The sequence below is a fragment of the Rhinolophus ferrumequinum genome, chromosome 19 (genome assembly GCF_004115265.2).
Source record: "Rhinolophus ferrumequinum isolate MPI-CBG mRhiFer1 chromosome 19, mRhiFer1_v1.p, whole genome shotgun sequence".
NCBI lineage: Eukaryota > Metazoa > Chordata > Mammalia > Chiroptera > Rhinolophidae > Rhinolophus > Rhinolophus ferrumequinum.
The window spans coordinates 5,865,580-5,891,730 of NC_046302.1; the positions used below are offsets into that span (position 1 = coordinate 5,865,580).

The 26,151-nt window shown below is 38.9% G+C and overlaps 1 protein-coding gene across 1 annotated transcript in view; it reads left to right on the top strand.

Annotated features, from left to right (window-relative positions):
- Window positions 1-25,801, top strand: part of AFG3L2 (AFG3 like matrix AAA peptidase subunit 2) — a 38,306-nt gene extending 12,505 nt beyond the window's left edge. Inside the window, exons 7-17 of the mRNA XM_033087609.1 lie at window positions 1,714-1,838; window positions 3,625-3,898; window positions 5,095-5,232; window positions 7,809-7,962; window positions 9,120-9,227; window positions 9,320-9,445; window positions 11,323-11,433; window positions 14,729-14,844; window positions 19,453-19,653; window positions 21,036-21,230; window positions 25,025-25,801. Of these exons, the coding sequence (XP_032943500.1) occupies window positions 1,714-1,838; window positions 3,625-3,898; window positions 5,095-5,232; window positions 7,809-7,962; window positions 9,120-9,227; window positions 9,320-9,445; window positions 11,323-11,433; window positions 14,729-14,844; window positions 19,453-19,653; window positions 21,036-21,230; window positions 25,025-25,267 (1,791 nt within the window). The 3' untranslated portion in view covers window positions 25,268-25,801. The remainder of the gene's footprint in view (window positions 1-1,713; window positions 1,839-3,624; window positions 3,899-5,094; window positions 5,233-7,808; window positions 7,963-9,119; window positions 9,228-9,319; window positions 9,446-11,322; window positions 11,434-14,728; window positions 14,845-19,452; window positions 19,654-21,035; window positions 21,231-25,024) is intronic.
- The last annotated feature ends 350 nt before the right edge of the window (window positions 25,802-26,151 follow it).

The following is a 26,151-nucleotide window of genomic DNA, read 5'->3' on the forward strand; positions in this document are numbered from 1 at the left end:
TTCAAGAGAAAACATGTATTGCCTGCTTTATAGACTTTATATTGAACTTTCAGAAATAGATATAAAATTTCAGTGTCCTACTGCTTATGGAGCAAAATTAATTATTATGCTGTGCTGTATAATCACAGGATTTGGAGTCTGACAGATGGCTTCACATCAGCTCTACTTTTTACTACCTATACTGCCTAACTCTTCTAAGCCTCAGTTTCTTTATCTTTAAAATGGGAACAATAATGCTGTTTTAGGGCTTAGTGCTTAAATGAGAATTGTGAAAGTCAGTGGTGTTTTTCAAACTTCAGGGTGCATAAGAATCACCTGAAGCACAGGGACCCATCCTAGAGTGTCTTCTCTAGACTTGGTCCCCAGAATCTCCATGCTGTTGGCCCTTGGTCTACCATGCTTCTCTGATGTGAGTCGTGCATTTAGCATATTGCCCAGTTGATACTAGGTACAAAGTCAGGAATTTCCAATCACATGTTAATCTGTTATTGACATGTTTTAGGGCTTGTAACCACAGGAATTTTGTAGCTTTGTCAATGAACAACTTACCAAGAATTACTGTTACATTATAAAGCTTACTCTTTTTTTCTAGATAGGTGGAGATACCAGAGTGTTCTTCACCATTCAGTAACACTGGTTGGTGGGAGGAATATAGGATGACATGTTACTCTCTTCTGTGTAACTTCTGAATTGTCTGAGTTTTATATTATTGACTTATTGTTTTGATTAATATTTTTAAAACTGATTGCTTGTTAAAGGAGGAACAAAGTCTTTTGTGCTGTAAAATGCAGCTCATACTTGCAGAATAATGGAACAGAATAATGGAATAAATGTGGAAATTACACATTTATATACAGTAAAACTCCATAAATGTGAGATGTTATGATTAGTGTTTTTGTGGTTTTATAAGAGGTAGTATATGGTGGTTACAGTCGTTCACTTGCTATGGAGCTAGACTGCTTGGGTTCACATCCAGCCTCTTACTGGATGTGTAATCATGGGCAAGTGAACTCACCCACCGATGGTTTTTGCATCTGTGAAATGGGGATGATAATAGTCAGGCCTGATAATCAGCCAGTAAACACTAGCACAGTATGGCAGGGGAGGGATAAAATAACCATTGCCTCAGGCCCTCCGGGTGTCACTCCCTAGGGCCTCAGTAACTAATTAGATCGAGTGACTAGAAGGATAACAGGGTAACGGTGAGGGTGCTTTCCAAATGTTTAGATTTCATTATCACCCCTAGTGATTCCTTAGGGTAGCTCTGAAGATTGAATGAGTTAATATACATAAAGGACTTAGAAAAAATGCTGACACTTAATAAGTGCTCAATAAACTCTGGCTGTTTTACTGTGTCACATTAGTTTTTAGTTTAGGGAGAAGTAGTTGGGAAATGGAGAAGAGATAGAAGATGCATAATTATTTATGAAAAAGATTGTGTTTTCAAATAGATTTTTCATTCTTTTGAGTTTATAATTTTAGAACCACTGAGGCATATTGCTAAAGACATGCTTATTTGCCAAGGATTGTCAAGTGTTCTCACTGAAACTTAATCACTGTATCATTAAAACCAGTCTTTTATTATTGTTGGGTTTTTTAATTTGTAAATTTTCAGTATTTCTGACAAAATTCTTTAAAAGTTGAACCCTTTAGTGAATTAAACTCATTGTTTCCCCTTCATTCTTAGGATGTTTTGTTTTTCTGTTTTTATAGCAGTACGTCTGGTTTAATATTGGCAGTGTGGACACCTTTGAGCGGAATCTGGAAACTTTACAGCAGGAATTAGGCATAGAAGGGGAAAATCGGGTACCTGTTGTCTACATTGCTGAAAGTGATGGGTAAGAAGCAGTGAAAATACATAAACATGTTGAAGACTGTTTGCTCCGTGTGGTCTAGGTGGTTCACTGTGTTCTGTCACCAGGTGGCAGGTTACACATTGGATTCTCACTCAAACAGGCCTTGCTCAGTTTGGCTTTTTTTTTTTTTTTAAACCAGTGGTAATGTACTAGTTTTTGCTAGTAACTGATTAATTTTCTGCACATTTATATTTAATCTTGATTAAGCAGTGTTTTGGGACATGCACTGTCTTTTAGTCGGATTTTAGCATAAAGAACCCCTTTGTATTAAAGAGTGGCATTACCCACTTTTTAACTATAACTTACGTTTATTTTTAAGCGTTTTCCCAGATTTTTAAATAATTATTTTTCCTCTCTTGTCAGAACCGCTGCTTCCCTTAGGGGTTATTTGTCTTTAATAAGGTCACTTACAAGTCTGAGTCTTTCAGGAAGGGTCCATTAATTCCCAGTCACTTGTCTTAGAGCTCACTTGAGAATTATATTGCCTTTGAGTGCTTCTCCGGTACACCCCGGTAGCTCTGGCCGACCCCATTTGCGTTAGTACAGAAGGTATGCCTTACTATAGAGTTACCAGTTCAAGAGTGAAAATAGAAATAATTCTTAATTTTTCTGTATATGTGAAAGCAGAAAAATGGAGAGCTACTATGCTGATCGAGCTGATGGCATTGCTCAGTTTTAGGGGTTTTCTTGAATCTTAGTTTGTGTGAACCTACCATCTACCTGCAGCATTTAGATCCAGGTAGCTATTGAAATTGTTTCACGTATGATGTATCTCTCAGCCCCTGAGGCTATCATAATTATTGAACTTTATAGGTGGATGCTGAAACATTACAAAAAGTTTTGTTGCACAATTCTTTAAATTTTTATTGTCAGCGCATATTTTTTTTTCCTCCAGAAATAAACCAAAGGTAAATTTTTCATGGTTCTTGCTGCCTGCTGTAGTAGCATTTAAAATACTGTAAAAGATGAAAAATTAGAAAGTAAATCCTGTGTTTTGTTTTGTTTTTGACCTAAACCATGTACAAGGTTTTGATCCAAATTTCTTAGGGTAAGTTAAACTAAACTGCGTTATATTAACCAGTGTAAGTATATATCTGTACCCATAGTTGTGTTGAAATGAACTGGATTAAGAAAAACAGACAAAAGGCAAAAGGCATCCCCAGGCTTTAAGTCATTACCTGACAGGTCCCTCCAGAGCAGACACAAGGTTGGAGTGCAAGCCAGTTGCCCTGTGCGTCTCAAGTCCGCACAAGCCGCACTGAATGGCCTGTGCAGTACTCATCACCATTGTATACAGGACTTTTGAAACAGGTATCCTGTTAACAAGGATTTGATATTTGGAAGACATCTCTTCAGAATAAATTGAGGCATGGCAATAAGAGAACTGGAATTTCTACCCAGGCTAATACCAGGATCATGTTAAAATTTTTAAGTGAATAATTCTAAAGAAATTTCTTTGAAACTTGGATATAATGATAGTAAATCATAGTTAGGTCTGTTCTGTGCATAAATGGGGGTTATTGGGATAAGAATAAAATATCAACACAGGTTCAGAACAGGTTTTTCTTTGGTCTTATGTGCTTCTACTTCAGTGATATTGACACACCAAAATTCTCCTTGTGCCTCATGTAAAATATTAAAATATTCAGGTTTTATAAAGATAGAAAATGTACGCAATTATGTTCCAAGCAGTTATCAAAAAGTATATCTTGCAAAACATTAAAAAGGCCAAAGATGAAGTTGCTGTTGTGTGCGTTTCCCTTTTTAGTTCGTTCCTCCTGAGCATGTTGCCCACGGTGCTCATCATTGCCTTCTTACTGTACACCATACGAAGAGGGCCCGCTGGTATTGGTCGAACAGGCCGGGGAATGGGTGGACTCTTCAGTGTTGGAGAAACCACTGCCAAGGTCTTAAAGGATGAGATAGATGTGAAGTTCAAAGATGTGGCTGGCTGCGAGGAGGCCAAGCTAGAGATAATGGAATTTGTGAATTTCTTGAAAAACCCAAAGCAGTATCAAGACCTAGGAGCAAAAATCCCAAAGGTAAAATGAACTCTCAGAAGATAATTTTCAACTCATTAACCCAAATATCTTTTAAATTGTTTCCTGATCTCTGAAATTATAATTTTATGAAGTTTAAGTTACTCATTATAAAGAAGCTGTTTTCCTTCTTCCTTTGAAGTCTTAACTTACTAGTCTCAACTTGAGTCATTTTTGGGTGAGTTGCTCTGTGTGAATATGTCTTGCATGTCGTATGTATATTCCCAACAAGATGTGTGTTCTCTTGGAAGCCTTCCTTGATTTGCATTTTCCCTCCAGTCTGACTTAGACACCCCATCTCTCAGCACCCTTTGGTCATCCTGTTGTCCCTCCCCCAGCGGGTATGAATGAACCCTCTGCCTGGGCCTGGCACTGAGATTCATGGCACAGGACTCTGGAGGAGAGACAGCCAGCACTAACCCTTACATTCCCTCCTCCCAGCAGACAATCCTGTGCCCACAACTGGTAATGGGCCAACCTTTGTTGATCTTTGTACTCCCAGGGCCAGCCTCAGTCATTAAGTAAATGAATCAAAAAATTTCAACTAATTGTTTTAAAATCCATTATAAAGTTTATTTTAAAGGAATCCTTTTAAAGGGAATCATCATTTCTTTGATTTCATGTCCTACCTATGTGGATAAAAAGTCATATTTTATAATTTGCTGTTAACTTATTTAAGAACCTGTTCACATCATGCTTAGGCATCTCCACAGCTTAAATAATTACAGTGTAAAGCAAACAGATTTTTTTTCTTTTTAAGTTCACCATTGGTCATTAGATTTTTATTTCATTTGTGAAATTAAAAAGGGAAGAAAATAAGCAAAATATAAATTGGGAGTGTGATATTTGTGTTTCCTATTTAAGTAAACCTCAGTTGGTTTATTAGTAGATTCCTAGCTTAAGTCACCTTTTATATACTGTTAGAAAGGTTTAAAAAGCAACACTAAAAATCTTGTAAAATAAGGGACATATTTAAGATTTCATATTCTTACTAATATTTTAAAAACAAAATAGACTATAATCTTTTTTCTTACTCTTACTAATATAAAAGTGTTCTACCATAGTTCAAATGTTTAAGGAATATTTGTTGTATATCACTAAAATTTGTAGACAGATTTATATCTAGGAATTATTTATGTATATACAATTTACTTTTCTGAAATTCTAGTTAAATATACTTTTTCTTTTTATATCTGAAGGGTGCCATTCTCACTGGTCCTCCAGGCACTGGGAAAACACTGCTAGCTAAGGCCACAGCTGGAGAAGCCAACGTCCCTTTCATCACCGTTAGTGGATCTGAGTTCTTGGAGATGTTTGTTGGTGTGGGTCCAGCTAGAGTAAGTCTTTTGTTTTATTCTGATGGTGCAGCTTCATCCTCCTTCTCTCTTCTTCCCCCCAAATGGGGATTTGGTAAAGATGGCCACGTGTCATAGAGTTCCGTGGAGTGACCCCTAGCCAGTCACTGCCTTGAGCACTCTTCCAAGGCATAGCCTCAGCAAAGCCTGTGACTTGCACCCCAACTTTCCCCCACCCCGACCAGGATTGCAATTGCAGTCTATTTAATTGGGTTGTCTTTTTGTTGTTGAGTTGTAAGAGTTCTTTGTATATTCTAAATACTACTAATCAGATATATGATTTGCAGATATTTTCTTCTACTGGTTGTCTTTTCACTTTCGTGATAGTGAAATGCAAAAGTTTTAAATTTTGAAGCCCAGTATGTGTTTTTGTCTTTTGTTGCTTGTGCTTTTAGTATCATAACTAAGAATCTATTGCCAAATCCAAGGTCGTGAATATTTACTCCTATGTTTTTTCTAATATTTTTATAATTTCAGCTCTTTCATTTAAATCTGTGATCCATTTTAAGTTAATATGGTGTGAGATAAGGGTCCAGTTTCACTCGTTTACATGTCTATATCCAGTTTTTCAAACACCATTTGTTGAAAAGACTGTTCTTTCCCTATTGAATGGTCTTGACACCTTTGACCATAGATTCTTGGGTTTATTTCTGCACTCTCAATTTTACTTTATTAAGCTATATGTCTATCTTTATACCAGTACCACTGTCTTGATTACTGTTACTTTGTAGTAAGTTTTGAAATTAGGCAGTGTAGATGTGGATTAATTTTTAAAGAAACGCTTAAATTTTTGCTCTTGTGTATTTTACCAATGTCTAAAGCGTAGACTTTTTTTGAAAGCACTGTAGAAATGCAAAGTGCAATTATAATTACTTTTCCAAACATTAGGATACAACTTTCTAAACATCAGGATACAACTTACAATCAGTAACAGTCTTGTGATATCAGTTGACAGCATTTTTTTGTCTTTCTTAGTGGCAAGTACAGTAATGATGGATCTTACCATTAGTGGCATTTTAGATTAGATAAGCTATGATAGGTATAGTTGGGGTGGATTCATATGGGTTTTGTAAGGCAGATAAGTCTTAGAAAAATAGGGGAGCATGGGGGAGTTGAGTGTTGAGATCATGGAATCTAATGTGGGCCAGAAGGGAATTGAAGACCGGAGTGGAGGTACGGATGGTGGGAAAGCAGTGGGCCTAACGGGTTGGAGAGCTCGGAAGTAGGTGACGAATTGATTGTGGGAGATGCTTGAGTTGATGATCAGGCCAGACTGGTTGGAGGGTGGGTGGTCAGAGAATAGACTGCTTGAGGCTGGTTGTTTCGAGGGGACTGGGCAATGCTGGTCATGTCAGAGTGAAGCAAAAGGTGATTGATAGAAGAGGGGGTCAGGAGATTGATAGAACAGGACCCACACAGATGTGGAAATCACTAAGAAAATAGTGTCTGGTGGGGGTTGTGGGTGGGGGAGTGGGGAGTCAGGCCCATGGAGGACTGGAATGCCTGCCACATGGCCGGAGCCTCAACAAGCAGGGGGAGTTCCAACAGAATTATTTTGGCAGTAGTAATGGGGTAGACCCCAACTCCAGCTGGCCTAGAGGCAAAGATAAAAAACCTTCCAGTTGAGAGCTTTTCAATGATAGCCAAAGTTCAGTTCAGGCAAGGAAGTGAAGTACAGTTTTGGGAAGAGCTTGGGAGTGAGGATCTATTGATCACAGATCTGAAGTTTAGAGGGGAGGCTGTACAGGCACATGAGTTATGTTAGGGGATGTGCTCAGAGCAGTGTAGGTATGAAAACCCCAGAAGTCTAGGCAGGGGAGGATGACGGGAGACTTGGACTCCTGGTGAGTGAAGTAAAAGGATTATGAGGCATAGGGAGTTTGTCTCTAAATCTCTCAGTAGGGGTAGGTGATAGGGTGGGACCCTGAACTCTCTCAGCTGATGATGAGTCATGGGGATGGCTATTCCTTCTTCAACCCACCTAAACTAGTGGCCTGAGGGGGACATGCTTAGTGAGACAGAATGGGTGCAGGGGCCTCACAACTGCTTCTGTTGCAGCAGGGCTGAGGGCAGGGCACCGTTGGTCACTCTGGGGCGATCAATTGCTGGGTGGACTTGGGTAGGCCATGCCTTTGCTTTCTGTGTAAAATGTTGCCTAGATCTTTTAGTAATCTCTGCTTTTTAATAATTGCCTCAGGCATGAAATGTGAACCTCAGAGTAGTTTGAACTTTTAAACTGAATATAAAGTTTACAGTGCTACTATGTTATCTTTTTGTAGGCCAAAAATATGTAGTATTAATTTGTTGATAAAAAAATAGCAGATATTGTTAGTGCTTATTACATATACAATAATTTATGAGATTACAGAAATATTTGCTCATCTTAAATCAGTTACTCATCACTTGCCACTTCACTTCTTTGCTCCTGTAACTTTTAATATGTACAGTGTATAACACAAAAAGATTGTCTTCTTGTGAGATAGGAAACTTGACATTTATTTTTTATTAGGATAAATATTCACTTGTCAAGTGACTCTAGTGTTTATATTTTTATCCAGGTCCGAGACTTATTTGCCCTTGCAAGGAAGAATGCCCCTTGCATTCTCTTCATTGATGAAATAGATGCTGTGGGACGGAAGAGAGGAAGAGGCAACTTTGGGGGTCAGAGTGAGCAGGAGAATACACTCAATCAGTTGCTTGTGGAAATGGATGGTGAATATTCAAGTTTTTTATATTTTTAACTGCACTAATTATTTTATGTATCACATCTAAAAGGAAAATCCTTATGCTGCTATTGAGTACCCCCCAAAAAAATCATTTTTCTGAAACAAACAGCCCTTTTTAAAAGCTCTTTTATACCAGTACATATAATAGCAAAATATTCTTGCCTGGCAGCTTACCATAACTTAATAATAGGGTTAAGATGGTATTTGTACCTGGTGTTGAATAAGAGAAAAATTGGTGAAAGGATTCACAGAAGAATTATAGTCTCATTCTCAAAACTGTTTATGATTGTGAAGCCTCAGGAAAACCCATGTATAACCAAGTATTAATTTGGCAGATTTTGAATGCTCTTTTACTAAGAGGGTAGCAATCTTTCCCCGTCAGTCAGCTTTTTCTTTTATTTAGGAAAGTGAGTTGTATACATGTGCCATGTCCTTCCTGCTGTAAGATATATGGGTGCTGTTGGGTGCTCAGGAAGGCGAGGCACAGTGCCGAGTATTGAGCTGGTTTACATGACTGAGTGGCATAGTGTCCAGAATCAGAAGGTAGGTTTCCTCCTCTACCCTGTGGGTGTCAGTCCACATGTAATGCCACATGTTTAAAGCAGAGATCCATACTTGGGGAAAATCAGCCCCTGAGCCCATTCAGTGCTAGGGTCCTGAGAGTGAAGGCTCAACGGCCATGGCCTTGACATTTGAGAAATGGCCAATAAAGCCAAGCAACTTGAGCCTGGAGGAAAGTTTGGAGGTGGAGATTCATACCTGTCTTCAAATATGCAAAGGGTTGTCCCATGGCTCAGGGAGTATAGACACATCGTTTCCAAATTTAATCTTGATTTTAAAACACTTTTAAAATTGACAACATAGTATAAATTTCTAGTTAAATAAATTAAAAAATCTTTGGTTATTTGTCTTAGAAAATTAGTTTTTAAAGTTTAAGTCATATATATGACTAGTATCATTAAGGACAAGATGACTAGTAAGAAAACTCATTTATGTTTGTGACTTAAAAAGCATTAAATAATAAACTGAAAAAAAATTTAATATCACTATATCTGTAGTGTTCATACATTCTTGATAGGCACACTGTTACTTTCTGCCTCATGTCATTTAATAATGATTGCGTCTTTGTTACTACCTTTTCAGGTTTTAACACAACAACAAATGTAGTCATTTTGGCAGGCACCAATCGACCAGATATCCTAGATCCTGCACTGATGAGGCCAGGGCGCTTCGACAGGCAAATTTTTATTGGTAAGATGATTTTCATTGGGTTCATTCCAGCTTTCATGAGGATGTCACTGTTTCACTATGATTTTTTTTTTCCTTAAAAATAATTTCTTAAGGACCACCAGACATAAAAGGAAGAGCCTCTATTTTCAAAGTTCACCTCAGGCCACTAAAACTGGACAGTTCCTTGGAAAAGGAGAAACTGGCGAGAAAACTTGCATCCTTAACTCCAGGGTTTTCAGGTGAGTGGATTATAACCTGCTGTTCTGTTTATAAATCCTTTAAATCAATGACAGTTACCAGGTACCAGGTCACTTTGTTACCTCTCACCGTGGGACTTCCTAAGTATCTATTTTTACTTTTTTATCCTGGGAAATTTCAAACACATGACAGAAATTGAGAAAGTAGTGTAATGAACCACACATCAGCTAGCATTAGGAACAATTCTTAGTTCACGTCCAATCTCATCAGTACCCTCACTCTCTTCCCTCTGGCTCTGGATAATTTGTGACATTTCTTGACAGCTTATTATTTTAACCATAAATCTTGCAGAAATTATTTGGGTTTTTAAAAAACAAGTCTATTGAGATAAAATTAACGTATCATAAAATTCACCTTGGTGTGAAGTGTACAATTCAATGGTTTTTAGTATATTTACTAAATATAGACTTATGCAACCTAATCACTATAATTTAAAAACATTTTCATGACTCCAAAAGAATCTATCAGCAACCATTCCCTCTATTCCTAGCCCTAGGCAACTCCTAATGTACTTTCTGTCTCTATAGATTTTCCTATTCTGGCCTTTCATATAGGTGGAATTATATGCCAGTGGTCTTTTGTGCCAGGCTCCTTTCACATAGAATAATGTTTTCAGAGTTCATCCATGTTGCCAGAACTTCATTCTTTTTTATTTTTAAATTTTTTATGGCTGAATAATATTCCACTGTATGGATATACCATACAATGGTATATTTTATCCGTTCATCAGTTGATGGGCATTTGTGTTTTTTCTGTCATTTGGCTATTGTGAATAATGCTGCTATTAACATCTATGTGTAGATTTTTGTGTAGACATATGTTTTCATTTCTTTTGGTTATATACTTACGAGAGAAATTGCTGGATCACTTTTTGAGGAACTACCAAATTGTTTTCCACAGTGGCTGCACCATTTTACATTCCCTCCAGCAGTGTATAAGGGTTCTGGTTTCTCCACATCCTTGCCAATACTTGTTATTATATGTCTTTTTGACTAGAACCATGCTAGTGAGTGTGAATTAGTATCTCAAGGTTTTGATTTGCACTGCTGTAATGACCTGTGATGTTGAACATCTTTTAATGGGCTTATTCCAAGAGTTTTTAAATGTAAAATGTGATTCTTTCTCCCCGTTCCCTATCTATCTCCCTCTTTCACACTTAAAATGAAATAAAAAGGAACATTTGAATATACGAGACTACAGTATGGTCAAAGATTGGCATTTTAAACATCCCAGGGGATCCTAACTTTTTACTTGTTTTTTGTCTTTGGAATTTATAGCATTTTAATATTTATTTATTGAGCACATACATTGTACTGTAGCTTATTTGCATTGCTATATACTTCAACTGAAAAGTGAATTGAAAGAGCCTTATGGATCTAGAAAGCATTTTGCAAGTTTCACGTTAAACTTTCATTGTTTAACTGAATGTACTAGGTTATTTTTAATGCTTATGTTTTTCATTATATTTCAGCATATTGTGTAATATCTACATAAGTCACATTCCCAATAGAGATAAAACTAAGTTAATTAATGGGCATTTTTAAATACTATCTTAGTTTTCTGTTGATGAAAACTTAGTTTCATGAGCCATGTTGTCTATAAAGGTAAATATTTGCTTGTAATTATCTTTACTACTAATACTTGCATCTCAAAAGGCCAGGATTGTACCAGGCTGTTACTGAATGCTAGAATACCTTAGGGTTACCATGAATCAAACTGAATTATATTTACATAAAACCCTTATCCAGTCTCCTGCTGGTTAAGAAATTGATGGGATGTGGTCGTCCATAATGTGTGACTAATCAGTTTCAGTATACATATTTGGTGAATAAGCTGTTCTGTATGTTCATTTTTGTAGGAGCTGATGTAGCTAATGTCTGCAATGAAGCTGCTTTGATTGCTGCGAGACATCTATCAGATTCCATAAACCAGAAACACTTTGAACAAGCAATTGAACGAGTGATCGGTGGTAAGGCAACTGAATGTGACTCAAATCAGAAGGCTGATAAAGTGGATTTGAGGCCAGGGATTTCTCTGCAAGATCTAAAGCAAAAGTACATTTCCCCAGCCCTGGGGCTCACCATGTACCTGCTGTGTTGCTTTGGTGCTGTGAGCCCCCTGCCCTCCCCTGCGATCTACGTGGAGATGGATGGTGCAGGTGTTGAGTGAGTCTGAGACGGCAGCTGATGCACTGCCTCACTCACACGGGCAGCAAGCGGTGAGGTGTCTTCCCCTCAATTATACCAATCTAGTTTTTTGTAAATGCACACAACCGTCCTATTTGCAACAATTTCATCGTATGAGTTGAATGTGCTCTATGCTGCATCACCCCACCAGCACAGTGGGAGATGCACATAACACGTTTTCCTTGCCGTGTAGAGAGCGTACAACTTAATCCTCATAAACAGATAGCTAGGGATTTAAGAACTTTGGCTTTCAAAGGAAGGAAAAGACTGCAGTTAACAGGTGGGATTTAAACTGGGTTTAAGAGACAAATGGGATACTGTGTGAAAGTGGCATGAACAGAAGGTGGTTTGGAGGTGGCAGTCTTGTAGCCTGTGTTTCGTGGAGGGAAAGTATACCAGTAAGACTCAAGCTGCTGTGGGAAGTAAGGCAAAGTTGAAAAAAGTTATTTCAGTCTAGATCTTAAAAAGCATGGAAAGTTAAGCTCACGGACTCTTTAAATGTCCTGTGGCCAGTATTGACCTAATGTGGTTTTTTCCCCATGCCACTGAGTCTGAAGAAGGAAACATCCGGAGGCAGAGAAACTTGTAGTCATTCATGTGAGATAGCAGGCTTTAGTGTAGGTAGTGTCAGTGGTAATAGGCAAAGAAATAAAAAGGACACCCTGAAAAGCTGCAGGAAAAATGGGGTGCTCTGAGGCAGCTGGTTTGGCAGAAAATGAGACGTGCCGAGTTGGAGACGGGTAAGGCTGTCCACGAGGAACTCTGCAGAGCTGCAGTAGTACAGGCTGTGGTTCCTGTGAGGTGAAGGAGGGGGCTCAGGGAGCAGGTGGCTAACGGGAGGAGGAGGGGCCCACATAGTAAGTGTTGCCAAATGTTCACATTTGGTACAAGAGGAGAGAAAAGGGAGTCAGCGAAGCTGTTTGTGTGCTACAGGCCCAGAAGGTGTATCAGCGTAGAGAAGGAAGACGTGCCATTAGAGACCTAGGAGGTGCAGGAGAAGGGAGCTATGGCCAAGGATATGTTTATGAGGGAAGAGTTGTCAGCACGATCAAATGATGTGGGGACGTGAGTGAGAATGGCCTTTGGAATTGGCAGTGAGACTGTTTTTGGTGACTTTTGACGTGATACTTTCAATTGAGTGGAGAGTACGAAGCCAGACTAGTGGAGATTGCAGTGAGAATCTAGAGCTAGGATAGCAATGTGCTCAACCTGGATTGGGTGCTAAATAACTACTGAATGAATGAGTAGACCCTTATTCTAGAAATTTGTTAATGAAAAGAAAAAAATCTAAGATACTAGAGTTGTGGGTGGAATTAAACAAAATAAACCACTATAGAGACATATGAAAACTGTATTTGTGGCTTGTTAGGTCGGGGAAGCTGTCAGTGCTTAGTATAAAGTGAGAGTGTGAAAGGGAACAGGGCAGCAGGTAGAGTAGTAGTACACCTTGCTCTAACGTTGGTGGACATTTACCTGTTCACAGCTCAGCCACTTTAGACCAGCCATGGGCAGCCCTTGTTCTGTAATTATATATTGAAAATGAAAAATTCCTGTGATAAACTATGGGGAAAATGTTTAAATTTTTATTTTCTCAGTAAGCAAGAACTGCTTATCTGTGGAAAACAGGGCTTGTTAACACAGCCTCTGTAACTTCCTACCCTTGGATATACTTCTCACTGTGGTATATACTTGTCTTGCGCTGTGTCATTGGAACATAGTGCTCTCTTTTTTTAGATCTTCTAGATTTCTTAATATCTTATCATTTGAGGTATTCTCTCAGATGAGTTATGTTGAACACCACAAAACTACTTTTGTCATGGTCATGGTGTGATGATTTGTATTAGTACAAACTGTGTAGTTAATTTCTATATTACAAAGGTGCATAAGAGGTTCAGCACCCACCTTTATCCAGGCCAGAGAAGAATAGTGCTTGAATTAGGGGTCCTTCAGCTCTGTAGTTGACACACGGGCCCAGCACAGGTCTCCTGGAGTTTTCCTTCTCTGGTCTACCCTGTGCTGCTGCTTTTTCTGGTTCCTGGAACCCCTCAGCTATCTGGTGAGTGTGCTGGGTGCTGCAGCCTTGGCCTTACCAACTCTGAGTCAGTACTTCCAGATGTTTAGCTGAGTCCTTCACCTGACTATCATCTAGCTTCCATCAGGAACAGAGAGTAGGCAGTCTTTTGTGTGGCAGGCATCTTTATACACCCAGTGCTTGATAATTCTGAATACCTAGACTGAGCAGTGAGTGCTTTTCAGACCTCCATGTTTTCTGTGAATTGGATATGCTTTAAGTTGATCTAAGTGCTAAATTTAATTTTGCATTTCTGTTTATTTCCCGAAACAATATATGTGGCTCAAGAGTGGAAGAGTTAGAAACATGGGCCTGGGTGTAGGGGTAGTGACTGCATTTTTGCTATAACTGGGTGTATTTTGAAGTTGATCCTTTCCTTTTATTCTGACCTTGATTGGTAATTTTTGGATTGTCAGAAGCATCTTAATCTCTAAATTACCTTTTAGATTAGGCATTGTGCTGTATTGTATAATTGTCTTTTTTTTAAATTAGTTTCAGGTGTACAAAACAATGTAATAGTTAGACATTTATACCCCTTACAAAGTGATAAGTCCCCTCTTCCAATCTACTACCCCTCTGACATCATACATAGCTGTTACAATTCCATTGACTCTTTTCCCTATGCTGTACTCCATCTCCCATGAATATATATACATATATGTGTGTGTATATATATATATTATATATATATACACGTATGTTAAATTATGTAGATGACATTCATTATTATTCAGCTTCAGGTGTACACTGCAGAGGACAGGCACCCACACTGTCCATGAAGTGGTCTCCCTAATAAGACAAGTGTCCATCGGATACCCTACCAAATCTTTACAACATTGTTGATTATATTCCCCAAACTATCTTTCGTATCCCCGTGGCAATCTTGTGGTTACCAATTTGTGCTTTCTAATCCTCTCACCTTCTTCCTCATCCCCACCCTGTAATTGTCTTTTTATGTCAGTGTCACTAATGCAGTGGTTTTGGGTTTTTTGTTTTTATTTTGTCAGGCTTAGAGAAAAAAACCCAGGTTCTGCAGCCTGAGGAGAAGAAAACTGTGGCGTATCATGAAGCAGGTCATGCAGTTGCTGGCTGGTATCTGGAACATGCAGACCCACTTCTAAAGGTAAAGCAGTTTGTGTTGAACAGTAGACAAGTTCAGATGATTGTGTGAGCAATTGCTTGAGGAGAAAATTGCATTCCCGCAAAAGATAAATGGATAAGATTTTTAAATTAAAAGAAATTTAACAAAAATATCTAGTAATAATGGTGGGATAAAGTGGTTATGTAAACCCTCCCACAAATAAGTTACAAAGTTTTGGAAAGAAAACTACTCTTAGAAGAGATTGAAAAGTTTCCAAAAGCAGACCAAAGCTGGAGGAAAATTTACTCTCAAATAGTAGCAGCGACAGTGGGTTAGAATTGGGTATTTGTGGCTTTCTTGCTTGAGAGTTTTCCACAGCAACTGGTGGGAAATGCTGGCCTTACTATATTGAGGTGGCAGAGGAGAACGTTCAGGATTTGAAGAATATTGGAAATTTAACTGGAAAATCCTAGAAATGAGAAACCTACAGCGGGTGAGGTCCAAATCTAAGTAGAAACCGTACATACAGCTGTCTGACCACTAAACTATGCCTGTACAATGAGATCCCAGAGAGCCTGGGAAAGTAAGCAGAGACCAAAGAGAACAGGGGTGTGCCAAGTGAGATAGTTAAATTTTCTGCTTTTTCCACTGAGTGTATTCCCCCAAACCAATGCAGTTTGGATGACAGGAAGGAGCCTAACTGACTTGCAATGTTGAGACAGCTGGAAATTGAGGGGGATCTCCTGAAGTAAGGGGACAACATTAGAGTGCACACAAAACATCCTAAAGAATCTAAAAAGAAGCCACTAGACCTAATAAGTGAAGTTAGCAAGGTTGCTGAAATCAAGTTCCATACACAAGGAGGTGTGACCAAAAAACATGGTGAATGTTTAAATTATAAAAACTTATTACAGTAAAAGACACATTGTGATTAATCCCCCTCAAAATACTCCCCCTCGCTTTGAACACATCCCATTGTTCTTGCCACTTTCTGAAGCAGTTCTGGAAGTCCTCTTTCGTGTCGTTACTTGTGCTGTCGTGGCTGCCTCAATGTCCTGAATCATTTTGACTTGGGGAAGAGCCAGCACTCTCACGGTGCCAGATCTGGTGAATAAGGTGGATGAGGACACACCGTAAAGTTTTTATTTGGCAGACACTGCCGTATACCAGAAGTGATGTGTGACACGGAGCCTTTCCGTTGTGATCACAAGATGTAAATGCTGCTGCCAAGTACCACTGAGCGGGAAGGCAGAGATCTTCTATACGGGAAGAGGTGCATTGAACCTTAGTAACAGTGTGTGACAAGTTTCAACTTGTTTGGTGCAGTCTGTCGGGTGTGAGCTATCATTGAGAGAAGGTGTGTTTTAAAGTGTGCTGGGGTAAATGGTTTCATCCTCCATCATGACAATGCTCCGTGTCACACATTCTTCTGGTATATGGCAGTGTCTGTCAAATAAAAACATTTATGGTGTGTCCTTATTACGGATACCTCATTCACCAGATCTGGCACTGTGCGACTTCTGGCTGTTCCCTAGTGTCAAAATGATTCGAGACATCAAGGCACCCATGACAGCACAACTAACAACATTCACAAAAGAGGACTTCCAGAACTGCTTCAGAAAGTGGCAAGAATGATGGGATAAGTATGTTGGAAGTAAGGGGGAGTATTTTGAGGGGGATTAATGGCAATGTGTCTTTTACTGTAATAAATTTGTTTTATTTAAACATTCACCATATTGTTTGATCACACCTCGTATTTCTGTATGTTAGCAATGACCAATTGCAAAATGAAATTTTAAAAATTCAGTTTTATGTACAACAGCATCCAAAAATATGAAATACATAGGGATAAATTTATCAGAATCGTTGTAGGACCTGTACATTAGATTAAACAAGACGTAAATCAAAATAGAAATACACTATGTTCATGGAATGCTATGATGTCAGTTCTCCCCAAATTGATCTGTAGTTTCAGTGTAATCACTATCATTATTAGAGCAGACTTTTTTGTAGAAGTTGATAATGCTTCTCTAAAACTTACATGGAAATGCAGATAATCAGCTACGATAGCCAAAAAAATGAAGTTGAAGGAATTTTTTTTCCCCTTTCTTCCGCCTACCCCCCCACTACTCTGGTTCAAGCTGCTGTTTCTCAGTCTAGTTGTGTAGGACACAGCTCCCTGGCCCATGCTGGTATTATGAGCCTTGCGCTCCTCCGGGCTGAGACAGTCGGTCGCCAGTTGTCGGTCTGCCGCTCACAGCAGCTCACGGCAGCTCGCTCACTGGCTTATGTGGGAATTGAACCAGCAACCTCAGCATTAGGAGCACGGTGCTCCAACCACCTGATCCACGGGGCTGGCCCCCTAACTGATTTGAAGACATTGTATACAGCTACAGTAATGAAGGCTAATATTAGTGAAAGGACTAGATGTAGAGATCAGTGAGATGGAATAGAGTCCGGAAGTAGACCTTCACACATAATTAGTTCATAGATTTTCAACAGAGATTCCAAGGTAATTCAAGGTGGGGAGGATTGTCTTACCAACAAATGGTTCTGGCAACTCAGTGTTTATATGAAAAAAGTAAATATTGACCCTTATATCATATGTAAAAAAATAATTCGAAATAGATCATAAAAGCTATAACTATAAAATTTCTAGAAGAAAACATAGGGAAAAGTTTAACTTTGGGTAGCCAGAAATTTCTTAGGACACAAAAAATCATGAACCACAAAAACAGTTAATAAATGGGATCTCATCAAAATTAAAAACTTTTTGTCTTTGAAAGACACCATTAAGAAAATGAGAGGCAAGGGCCGGCCCGGTGGCTCAGGCGGTTAGAGCTCTGTGCTCGGAGCTCCTAACTCCGAGGGCTGCCGGTTCGATTCCCACATGGGCCAGTGGGCTCTCAACCACAAGGTTGCCGGTTCAACTCCTCGAGTCCCACAAGGGATGGTGGGCTCTGCCCCCTGCAACTAAGATTGAACATGGCACCTTGAGCTGAGCTGCCGCTGAGCTCCTGGATGGCTCAGTTGGTTGGAGTGCGTCCTCTCAACCACAAGGTTGCCGGTTCGACTCCCACAAGGGATGGTGGGCTGTGCCCCCTGCAACTAGCTACGGCAACTGGACCTGGAGCTGAGCTGCGCCCTCCACAACAAAGACTGAAAGGACAACAACTTGAAGCTGAATGGCAGCCTACACAACTAGAATTGAAAGGACAACAACTTGACTTGGAAAAAAGGCCTGGAAGTACACACTGTTCCCCAATAAAGTCCTGTTCCCCTTCCCCAATAAAATAATTAAAAAAAAAAAAAAATGAAAGGCAAGCCACACACTCTGAAAATACTTGCAGTACACTTATGTAAAAAAGGACTTGTATCTATAATACATAAAGAACTCTTAACACTCAATAATAAGAAAACAAGCAATCCAGTAAAACTCAGTAAACTAGGCAAAAGATTTTAGCATATACTTCACAAAAGGTGGTATATGAATAGACATTAAGCAATAAAAATCTCAATATCGTTAGTCATCAGGGAAGTGCAAATTAAACCATAAGGAAATACCAAATGGTTAAAATTTAAAAGCCAGTCCTAAGTTTTGGTAAGGATGTCGAGCAGCTGGAATTCTCATACATTTCTGATGGAAATGTGAAATGGTATAACCATTTCGGGAACTTGTCACAGTTTCTTTTAAAGATAAATGCTTCTATATGTCCAACTGATCCTATTTCTAGATATTTATCCAAGAGAAGTGGAAACATAATGTTTACACAAAGACTTTTTACAAACTTCATTCATAATAGCAGTAAACTGGAAACAACCCTGATATCCCTTGAGAATGAAATGGATATTTGGTATGTTTATACAATGGAGTGCTACACAGCAGTAAAAATGAATGAACTATTAATACATACAACAGTTGGGGGTGAATCTCAGAAACAGTGAGAAAAACCAGACACAATGAAGCATACTGTATGATTCCATTTATATGCAGTGCTAGAAATTGTAACTAATCCGTAAGGACTGAAAGCATATCTATAGTTGCCTGGGACTAGGGATGGGGGAGAAGGTTGACTACAAAGAGGCACAAGGGAACTTTTAGGGATTGAGGAGAGTATTTTGTATCTTTATTGTGATAGGAGGTTATATTTGTCAAAACTCTTTGAACTGTATACTTTAAAAGGGTTCATTTTTTACATATGATCTCTCAATAAAGTGGATTTTTAAAACATTAAAGGAATTTACTCAATTGCAAAAAGAGGACTAGAAGATGAAGGCTGTTGAGCATCTTGGTTTGCCTTACCCCTTCGGGTGTGGCCGTGGCCATAGATGACAGTTAAGTTGAATTTAGCCTGCACTGTATTTGAGTTCTTAGGAGGAGTCATCACTCACCAGCAGTCCTCTTGTCAAGACTGAATAGTTTCAATTGAGTTCTATAAAAAGACAAGAAATACTTTCTAGAACTCTAAGGTGAAGTTATCCTAAGAGAAAATATTCCACCTGAGCAGTCATTCCTGCTAAATCTCATCTAGCCAAGGCTGATGGGATTGCCCAGTTATTTTTTATACGTGAGTCTATCTGTAAATAAACGTGATAAGGTCTACATTTGGTGGTGTATCTCCAACAGTTTGTATGTGTTCTACTTGCCAGGTGTCCATCATCCCCAGGGGCAAAGGACTGGGCTACGCTCAGTATTTACCCAAAGAACAATACCTGTACACTAAAGAGCAGCTCTTGGATAGAATGTGCATGACTCTGGGTGGCCGGGTGTCAGAAGAAATCTTCTTTGGAAGAATTACAACTGGCGCTCAAGATGACTTGAGAAAAGTGACTCAAAGTGCATATGCCCAAGTAAGTATGAAACAGAGTATTTCTTCCTCATCTTACATTTGCATGAGAAATGGTCATTCATGTGTTTGACTGGTTTAGGCTTTTTAGGCAAAGATTGTTTCTTAAATTCCTTTTAAAGCAATCAAAGCTTATGAAAAGAAATGACTCTTTGGGTATTCCTGTTACTCATATGTTAGCTCTTCTGGGTCTGTCACTTTCTCAGTCCTTTTTAATGACTCATTAAAAAAAAAAATCTCTTACTGTCCTCTTTTCCTTGTGTTTCTTACAGCATTATTTGTTGTGGTTGTTGGGTTTTATGTTCTTTACAGCTTAATCTTTATTTTTAAATTTTTTTTTAAATTTTACGTCTAACTTTTTTTATGTTCTAGCACCTCATCTGAGTTTTCTGATTCTCATATATGTTGTCTTTAATTCTCCTGATATATATTTTCTCTAATTCTCCTGATTTCCTTTAGCCTTTTTGAAGTAGTAGGTTATAGTTTTCGTGTTTTATGGACATGTCTTCCTGTCCTGCTTTCCTTATCTAAAGAGACATCATTCTGCCCCCTTTTTTCTCCTAATAACTTGATAAGAGATTTTTCTATTGCCCATTTTTACATGAAATGTGTTTTCCTGACCTCTTAGGAGGGAGGAAGATTAGGACAGCTTTTCTAGTTTTGTAGCTTTAGAATTCCCTTTTCTGTTGTTTTCGTGGTTTTTAAAAAACATGGCTTCCTACTTTTTGAGTTTTCCTGGCTCTGTTCCTGCTCCCCACTTTTATCTGGGCCTTCTCTTTTCTAGTCAGTTTGGATTTTACTTCCAGAAGATTCTACTTAATGTGGGGCTTATTCTGGTTGGTTTTGGGGACTCACATGGCCCAGAATGGGCTAGCCTCTCCATATAGTCTCCCAGACCTGTGGACTCAGGACTCAGGGAACAGGAAAATGCACATGCCCCTTCCATGTTTAGTTGTTGTCAGGTTGGCATGTCAGGTAGGAAGAGCCTGGAGGGTTTGGGGTTCTTACTCTCTTGGATCTGTCAGACGCTTCTTGCTTCTCTTGTACTTCCTTTCATGAAGAGTAGTATCATGTAGGTCTCATCGCCGTTGGGATTTGTCCCCATCTGTTTCTCACCTGATTTTGTTGTGGATGTTGTCTGTGGGCTTCCAGTCTGTATTCCTAGTTGAGGAGTTTAAAACACTATGCATTGCTGCCACCATCTGCAGAAAACACTCTGTCTACTCAGCCAGCTCAAGGCTGCCATGTAGATTTTGGCAGGTTAAAGAGTAGTATTACAATGAAGTGTAGTTAATGTCATTGTAAAGACTTATTGACATTTTATAAAAATATGTTATCCTGTCAGCAAAAATGGATGTCCACCACTAATCATGTATTCTTTTTCAGATTGTTCAGTTTGGCATGAATGAAAAGGTTGGCCAAATCTCCTTTGACCTCCCACGTCAGGGTGACATGGTATTAGAGAAACCTTATAGTGAAGCCACTGCAAGACTGATAGATGACGAAGTACGAATACTTATTAATGATGCTTATAAAAGAACAGTAGCTCTTCTCACAGAAAAGAAAGCTGATGTGGAAAAGGTAGGTTCCAGTTGTACAAATGATTCTCTACACAGTTTTGCAGAAAAAGATTAAAGTGATGATCGACTCTTTTGGTTGGTTGGTATACGTCAGCCTGCCCTGTATCTGGCTAACTCTTGGGTTCCTTCCTTCATTCTGATGTGTCTGCTCTGTCTCCATGAGGTGGTGGGAATATGGTGGTTAGCAAAAGCAGGCATGGTCTCAGCTCTGTGACTCTTAGGGATAGGAATTAATGAAGGCTGTTAACAACTACCAAATAAACAATTGAATCTGCACTCTTCCGCACCAAGTATTTTACCAGCATAATAAATCCTCACTTAACGTCGTTGATGGTTTCTGCAACTTGAAGTGAAATGACCTATAATGAAACCAGTTTTACCATCTTGTTTAGTTGATATAAACAAGAATTAAGTTCCTGTGGCCTCTCATCAGCCTTATAATGAAATGACATTATTCGAAGCCCTGCTGTACTCCTAAATATGGAGCACAATGGACTGATAGAAATTTACCATTGTTTTACCTCTGGAATAAACAGGTTGTGACGGATGAAAGGGCACATAAAAGAATTAGCTGAACTTTATAAGCAGGAAATCAGCACATAAAAAGTGTATTTGGCTTAATTATGAGCGTCCATGGATAAATAGCTTCATGTTTTTCATTATTGTACTTTACTTGATAGCACCTGTAAAGGGACGAATTCTTTCTGAATTCAGTGGATTTCTTGCATCCAATAAACTCTTAATTATTCAGAATCCATGCGACCAAAATTAGAATATTTTGTTCTTTGAACATTTCACACTCTAATGAGAAAACACAAATGAAAAAGCCTTATAAAGTATTGACACAGATAAAATAATAGTCTAAGGTAGACTATTCATCAGCAAGTCTTCAGAGAAGCCTCCTGTGAGCCTTCCCTGTGCTGTGTAATTCTAAAATTCCGTGACATCTTTTCACAAAAGTACACAGTGTAAGTGAGCAGAGAGCTAGTGTCTGTGAAACACTAGAAAGTATGCAGCAGGAACTCAAAGAAAGGAAAGATCAGAGTGGTCAGAGAAGGCTTTAGATAGAAGATAGGGCTTAAATTTTACCTTCAAGCATAGTCAGGTTACAGTGAATGGGAAAGAAAAGGAGAGGAGGAGCTCTCAGTGTAGAGACCTGGTGAGCAGAGAAGGTTGTGGGGAGGAGGGCGGGATGGAGCCTGCCTCCCTGCCTGCCTGCTTGCCTGGAGCAGATCATGGGGGAATAGGGGCTTGCAGCATCCCGATCCTCAAAAGCTAGGTGGAAAATTTAGAAACACAATTTTAGGAATAGAAGTGACTTTCAAAATGGTCTAATCCAACCCCCTTGTTTATGGTAGAGTCTTAAAGAATCTTGAGTGGAAACGATTACAGTTCATCATTTAAAAGGAGAGTATAGCAGCAGTGTGCCAGCTCCAGGGGAATGGGAGACACTAGAACAGACACCAGCTCAGAGCTGTTGCAGGTGTGTGTTAATATTCCTGAGATGGTGCTGGTGGTGGCAGATCTAAAAACCAAGAGTTACTGATTAAACTTAATGAGATTAAGTAGAGAACAAATGGGAGGAAAGCCCTCGGGATGATTCCAGGATTCCTCCTAGTGGCAGACACAGCCTGTGGCAGGGGAGGGGTACGTCTTGACACCCAAGAGGACGTAGCAATAAGCATTTGCAAATGGAACATGGATAGGAGCTCCAGGCCAGACATAGGATTTGTTGGTTACCCCCTACAACCAATAGTTAAAAAGAAGGAAATGACCTGTAAAAGAGTGGCGGGAGGAAGTGCTCACCCGGGGATGACTAGCTCTAGGAGGACACAGTGTGAGTTCAGAGATCCCACATGTACACCATAAATGCTCACATGGGTCCAGGGGATTTCACCCAGTTAATCTCTTCCATATGTATAGTATGTATACTGATTGACAATGGTTACAAAGAAGAGATTGTGAAGGGAAAATTTGTTCAACAGAGTGAGGGTCTTGAAACACTGTAGAGTTCTGAAGTACTGCTTGGTCCAGCAGAAAAATTAAATCTGTTCAAGGTAATGTCGAGCCAGCCAGGAGATAGGGAGCCATCAAGAGGAGAGGTGACTTAGCAGCCTTTGCTGCTAAGAGTAGTGCCTTCCAAACTCAGGCCTCAGTTTACTCACCTGTGGGACGAGGAGTTGGACACGTTGATCTCTAAGGGCCAAGCTTTAGGAGAATAAGAATAGCTAGCATTTACTTAATATCTTATGTGTATCAGGTACTGTTTAAGATGTATTCTCTAAAACCTCCTGCAACCTCATGAAGTCACTACACTATTTTCCCATTTTACAGATGAAGAAACTGATAACATAAAGAAACAATGTTTTTTAACTTTGCTTAAGGTCATTATGCAGTTAGTTGGTAAGCGGTAGGACCAGGATTTGGATCCAGATGTCCTGTCTGCAGAACCCTTGCCATTAACTTATAACCGTGCCTGTGCTGTCAGTGTGTCTAGTCTGAATTGAGATGTAATATGAGCATAAAATGCACACTGGATTTTGAAGACTTAGTATGAAAAAAAGAATATAAAATATATCAATAATATATAAAATGTAGTACCAGAACTTAAGTGGTTATGCACAACTGTATAAACAGGCAAATGAGAATTAAAGATGGCCTAAGAATAAATTCTAAAGCTTTTCTCCAAATCTTAATATATGCAAACAATATATTTAAAAAGATCATTTTAATATTCTGGTTATATTTTTTCAAATGTCTTTATCTCTTAGAGATATAGACAAAAATATATGGATAAAATGATACCACATCTGTTTTGAAGACATTCAAAATAATGCAGGAAATAGATCAAGCAAAAATGGCTCTAAATTAATTATTGAAAGTGGTTACATGGGGATTAATTATCCATTTTTTTCTATTTTTGTATTTATTTGAAATATTCCATAATAAAGTTTTTAAAAGTGGAAAAGACAGTAGAAAATTTTTATTGTTATCTTTAAAAATATAGCATTTAATGTAAACTACAGATATGTTAAAAATTTCTATTTTTAACATATCTGTAGTTACCTATTAAATCTATTTTATGAGATCAATTTAACCCACTTTGTTTTCTGTAATGGTCAGATGCTCTAACACCGCTCCCCTGACACCATCATGCACCTCCATACACGTAGTTGGTCAGGTATCTCCTTTCCATAGCCTGTTAAAATGTGTAGTGTCAAATTCATGGTTCAACCATACAAATGAATAGAATTTCAAGATACATATTTTCATATGAACCTTCCTGGCTTCATTTTATATCTTTGTGTTTGTCTTTATTATTTTCAACTAACTTTTAAAATTTCCTGCTCACCCTATTTCTATCTTTTCACCCAGCTTACCCCCAACCACTTACTTTCATATGTATCCTTCCAGAATTTATTTATGTATATATGCACATAAAAAGATTTTTTTCCTTCCTTTAAAGAGTAAACATAGCATACTACAGACATTGTGCATCTCGCTTTTCTCATGTCTCTCCGAGATGTATAAATAGAACAGAGAGATTCTTTATTATAGGCACATAACCGTTCATTGCGTGGATGTGCCACATGTGTTTAGTCATTGATGGACATTTGTTTTTCCAGTATTTTTCACATCTTATTCCAAAATTGTGTGTGTGTGTGTGTGTGTATCTTTTTCAATGTTCTTAAACCCTTTTCTGGGATGTGGTTGGCTATAAATAAAAACATTAGCTTTGAATAGACTTTGCTGAATACTGAATACTGTGTTTAATGGAAATTGTTCACATTTCAGGTTGCTCTTCTATTGTTAGAAAAAGAAGTATTGGATAAGAATGATATGGTTGAACTTTTGGGCCCCAGACCATTTGCGGAAAAATCTACCTATGAAGAATTTGTGGAAGGCACTGGCAGCTTGGATGAGGACACTTCACTTCCAGAGGGTCTTAAGGACTGGAACAAAGAAAGGGTAAAGGAAAAAGAGGAGTCCCCGGAAGAGAAAATCGCCAACCAGATCCAAGGAGGGAGGCCATTTTAGCTTGTATTGTGGTTTCAGTTTGCACAGTATTTCAACTCTGGCTTTCTCAGAAGAATGAGAACACTCCTAAGTTGATCTTAACAAGCTGCTGACCAGTTGAAGTGGTGGAAAGAGGAGTACTTAATCCTCAGCCTCAGAAGTCCCAGTCTGGGTGGCAGCGTGATTCTCCCAAGGCCCCGGACTCTGGGGGAGTGGAGGTTGGTGCTTGGTGCTGCTCCCTCTCTACCGTCAGTGGAGCCAGCTGGATGTGTGTCAGGGAGAGAGAATCTGTGAAAGCTTGCCATGGATGAGAGGTCTGTTTTTCACTTTCCATCACCCATTCTTCATTCCCATTTCCCTTCAGAGGCTGTGAAATTAAATTGGAGTCCTGATAAGAATATCTTAATTTGACTTATACTTTAAAGATGGAATCTAGATCACATGTTGCTATTTTAATGGAATGGTTTTCTACAAAGAGCTGTAACATATTTAAAAATATGAATGTATTATGTAAATACAGCTTCTTTACATCAAAAATAAAGTGGAAACACTGTACTTTTTTCCTTCTGAACACACAAAGGGTCACTGGGTATGCTTGGGATACCTTCTTTTAGAAAACAAAATGTTAGTCTTTCTGGTTCTCATCAGCCTCCCACAAGAGGATAAGTGACTTCTAGATGTAACCTCTAGATGTTGATACCACGTCAGTCGGTGCAAGTTTCTGTGATAATGCCATCAGTTTTCATCCTCACTAGACTGGTTATGACCACACGTTAGTCACACCACCTGGGTCTGAAAGTCAATGGGTAACCATAGTGGGTCTGGCAGGCTGTCCCAAGTCATCACCTCGATTTCAGAGAAGGGCAGTGACATTAAGCTAGGAAGGCCCCTGTGCACTGGATCTC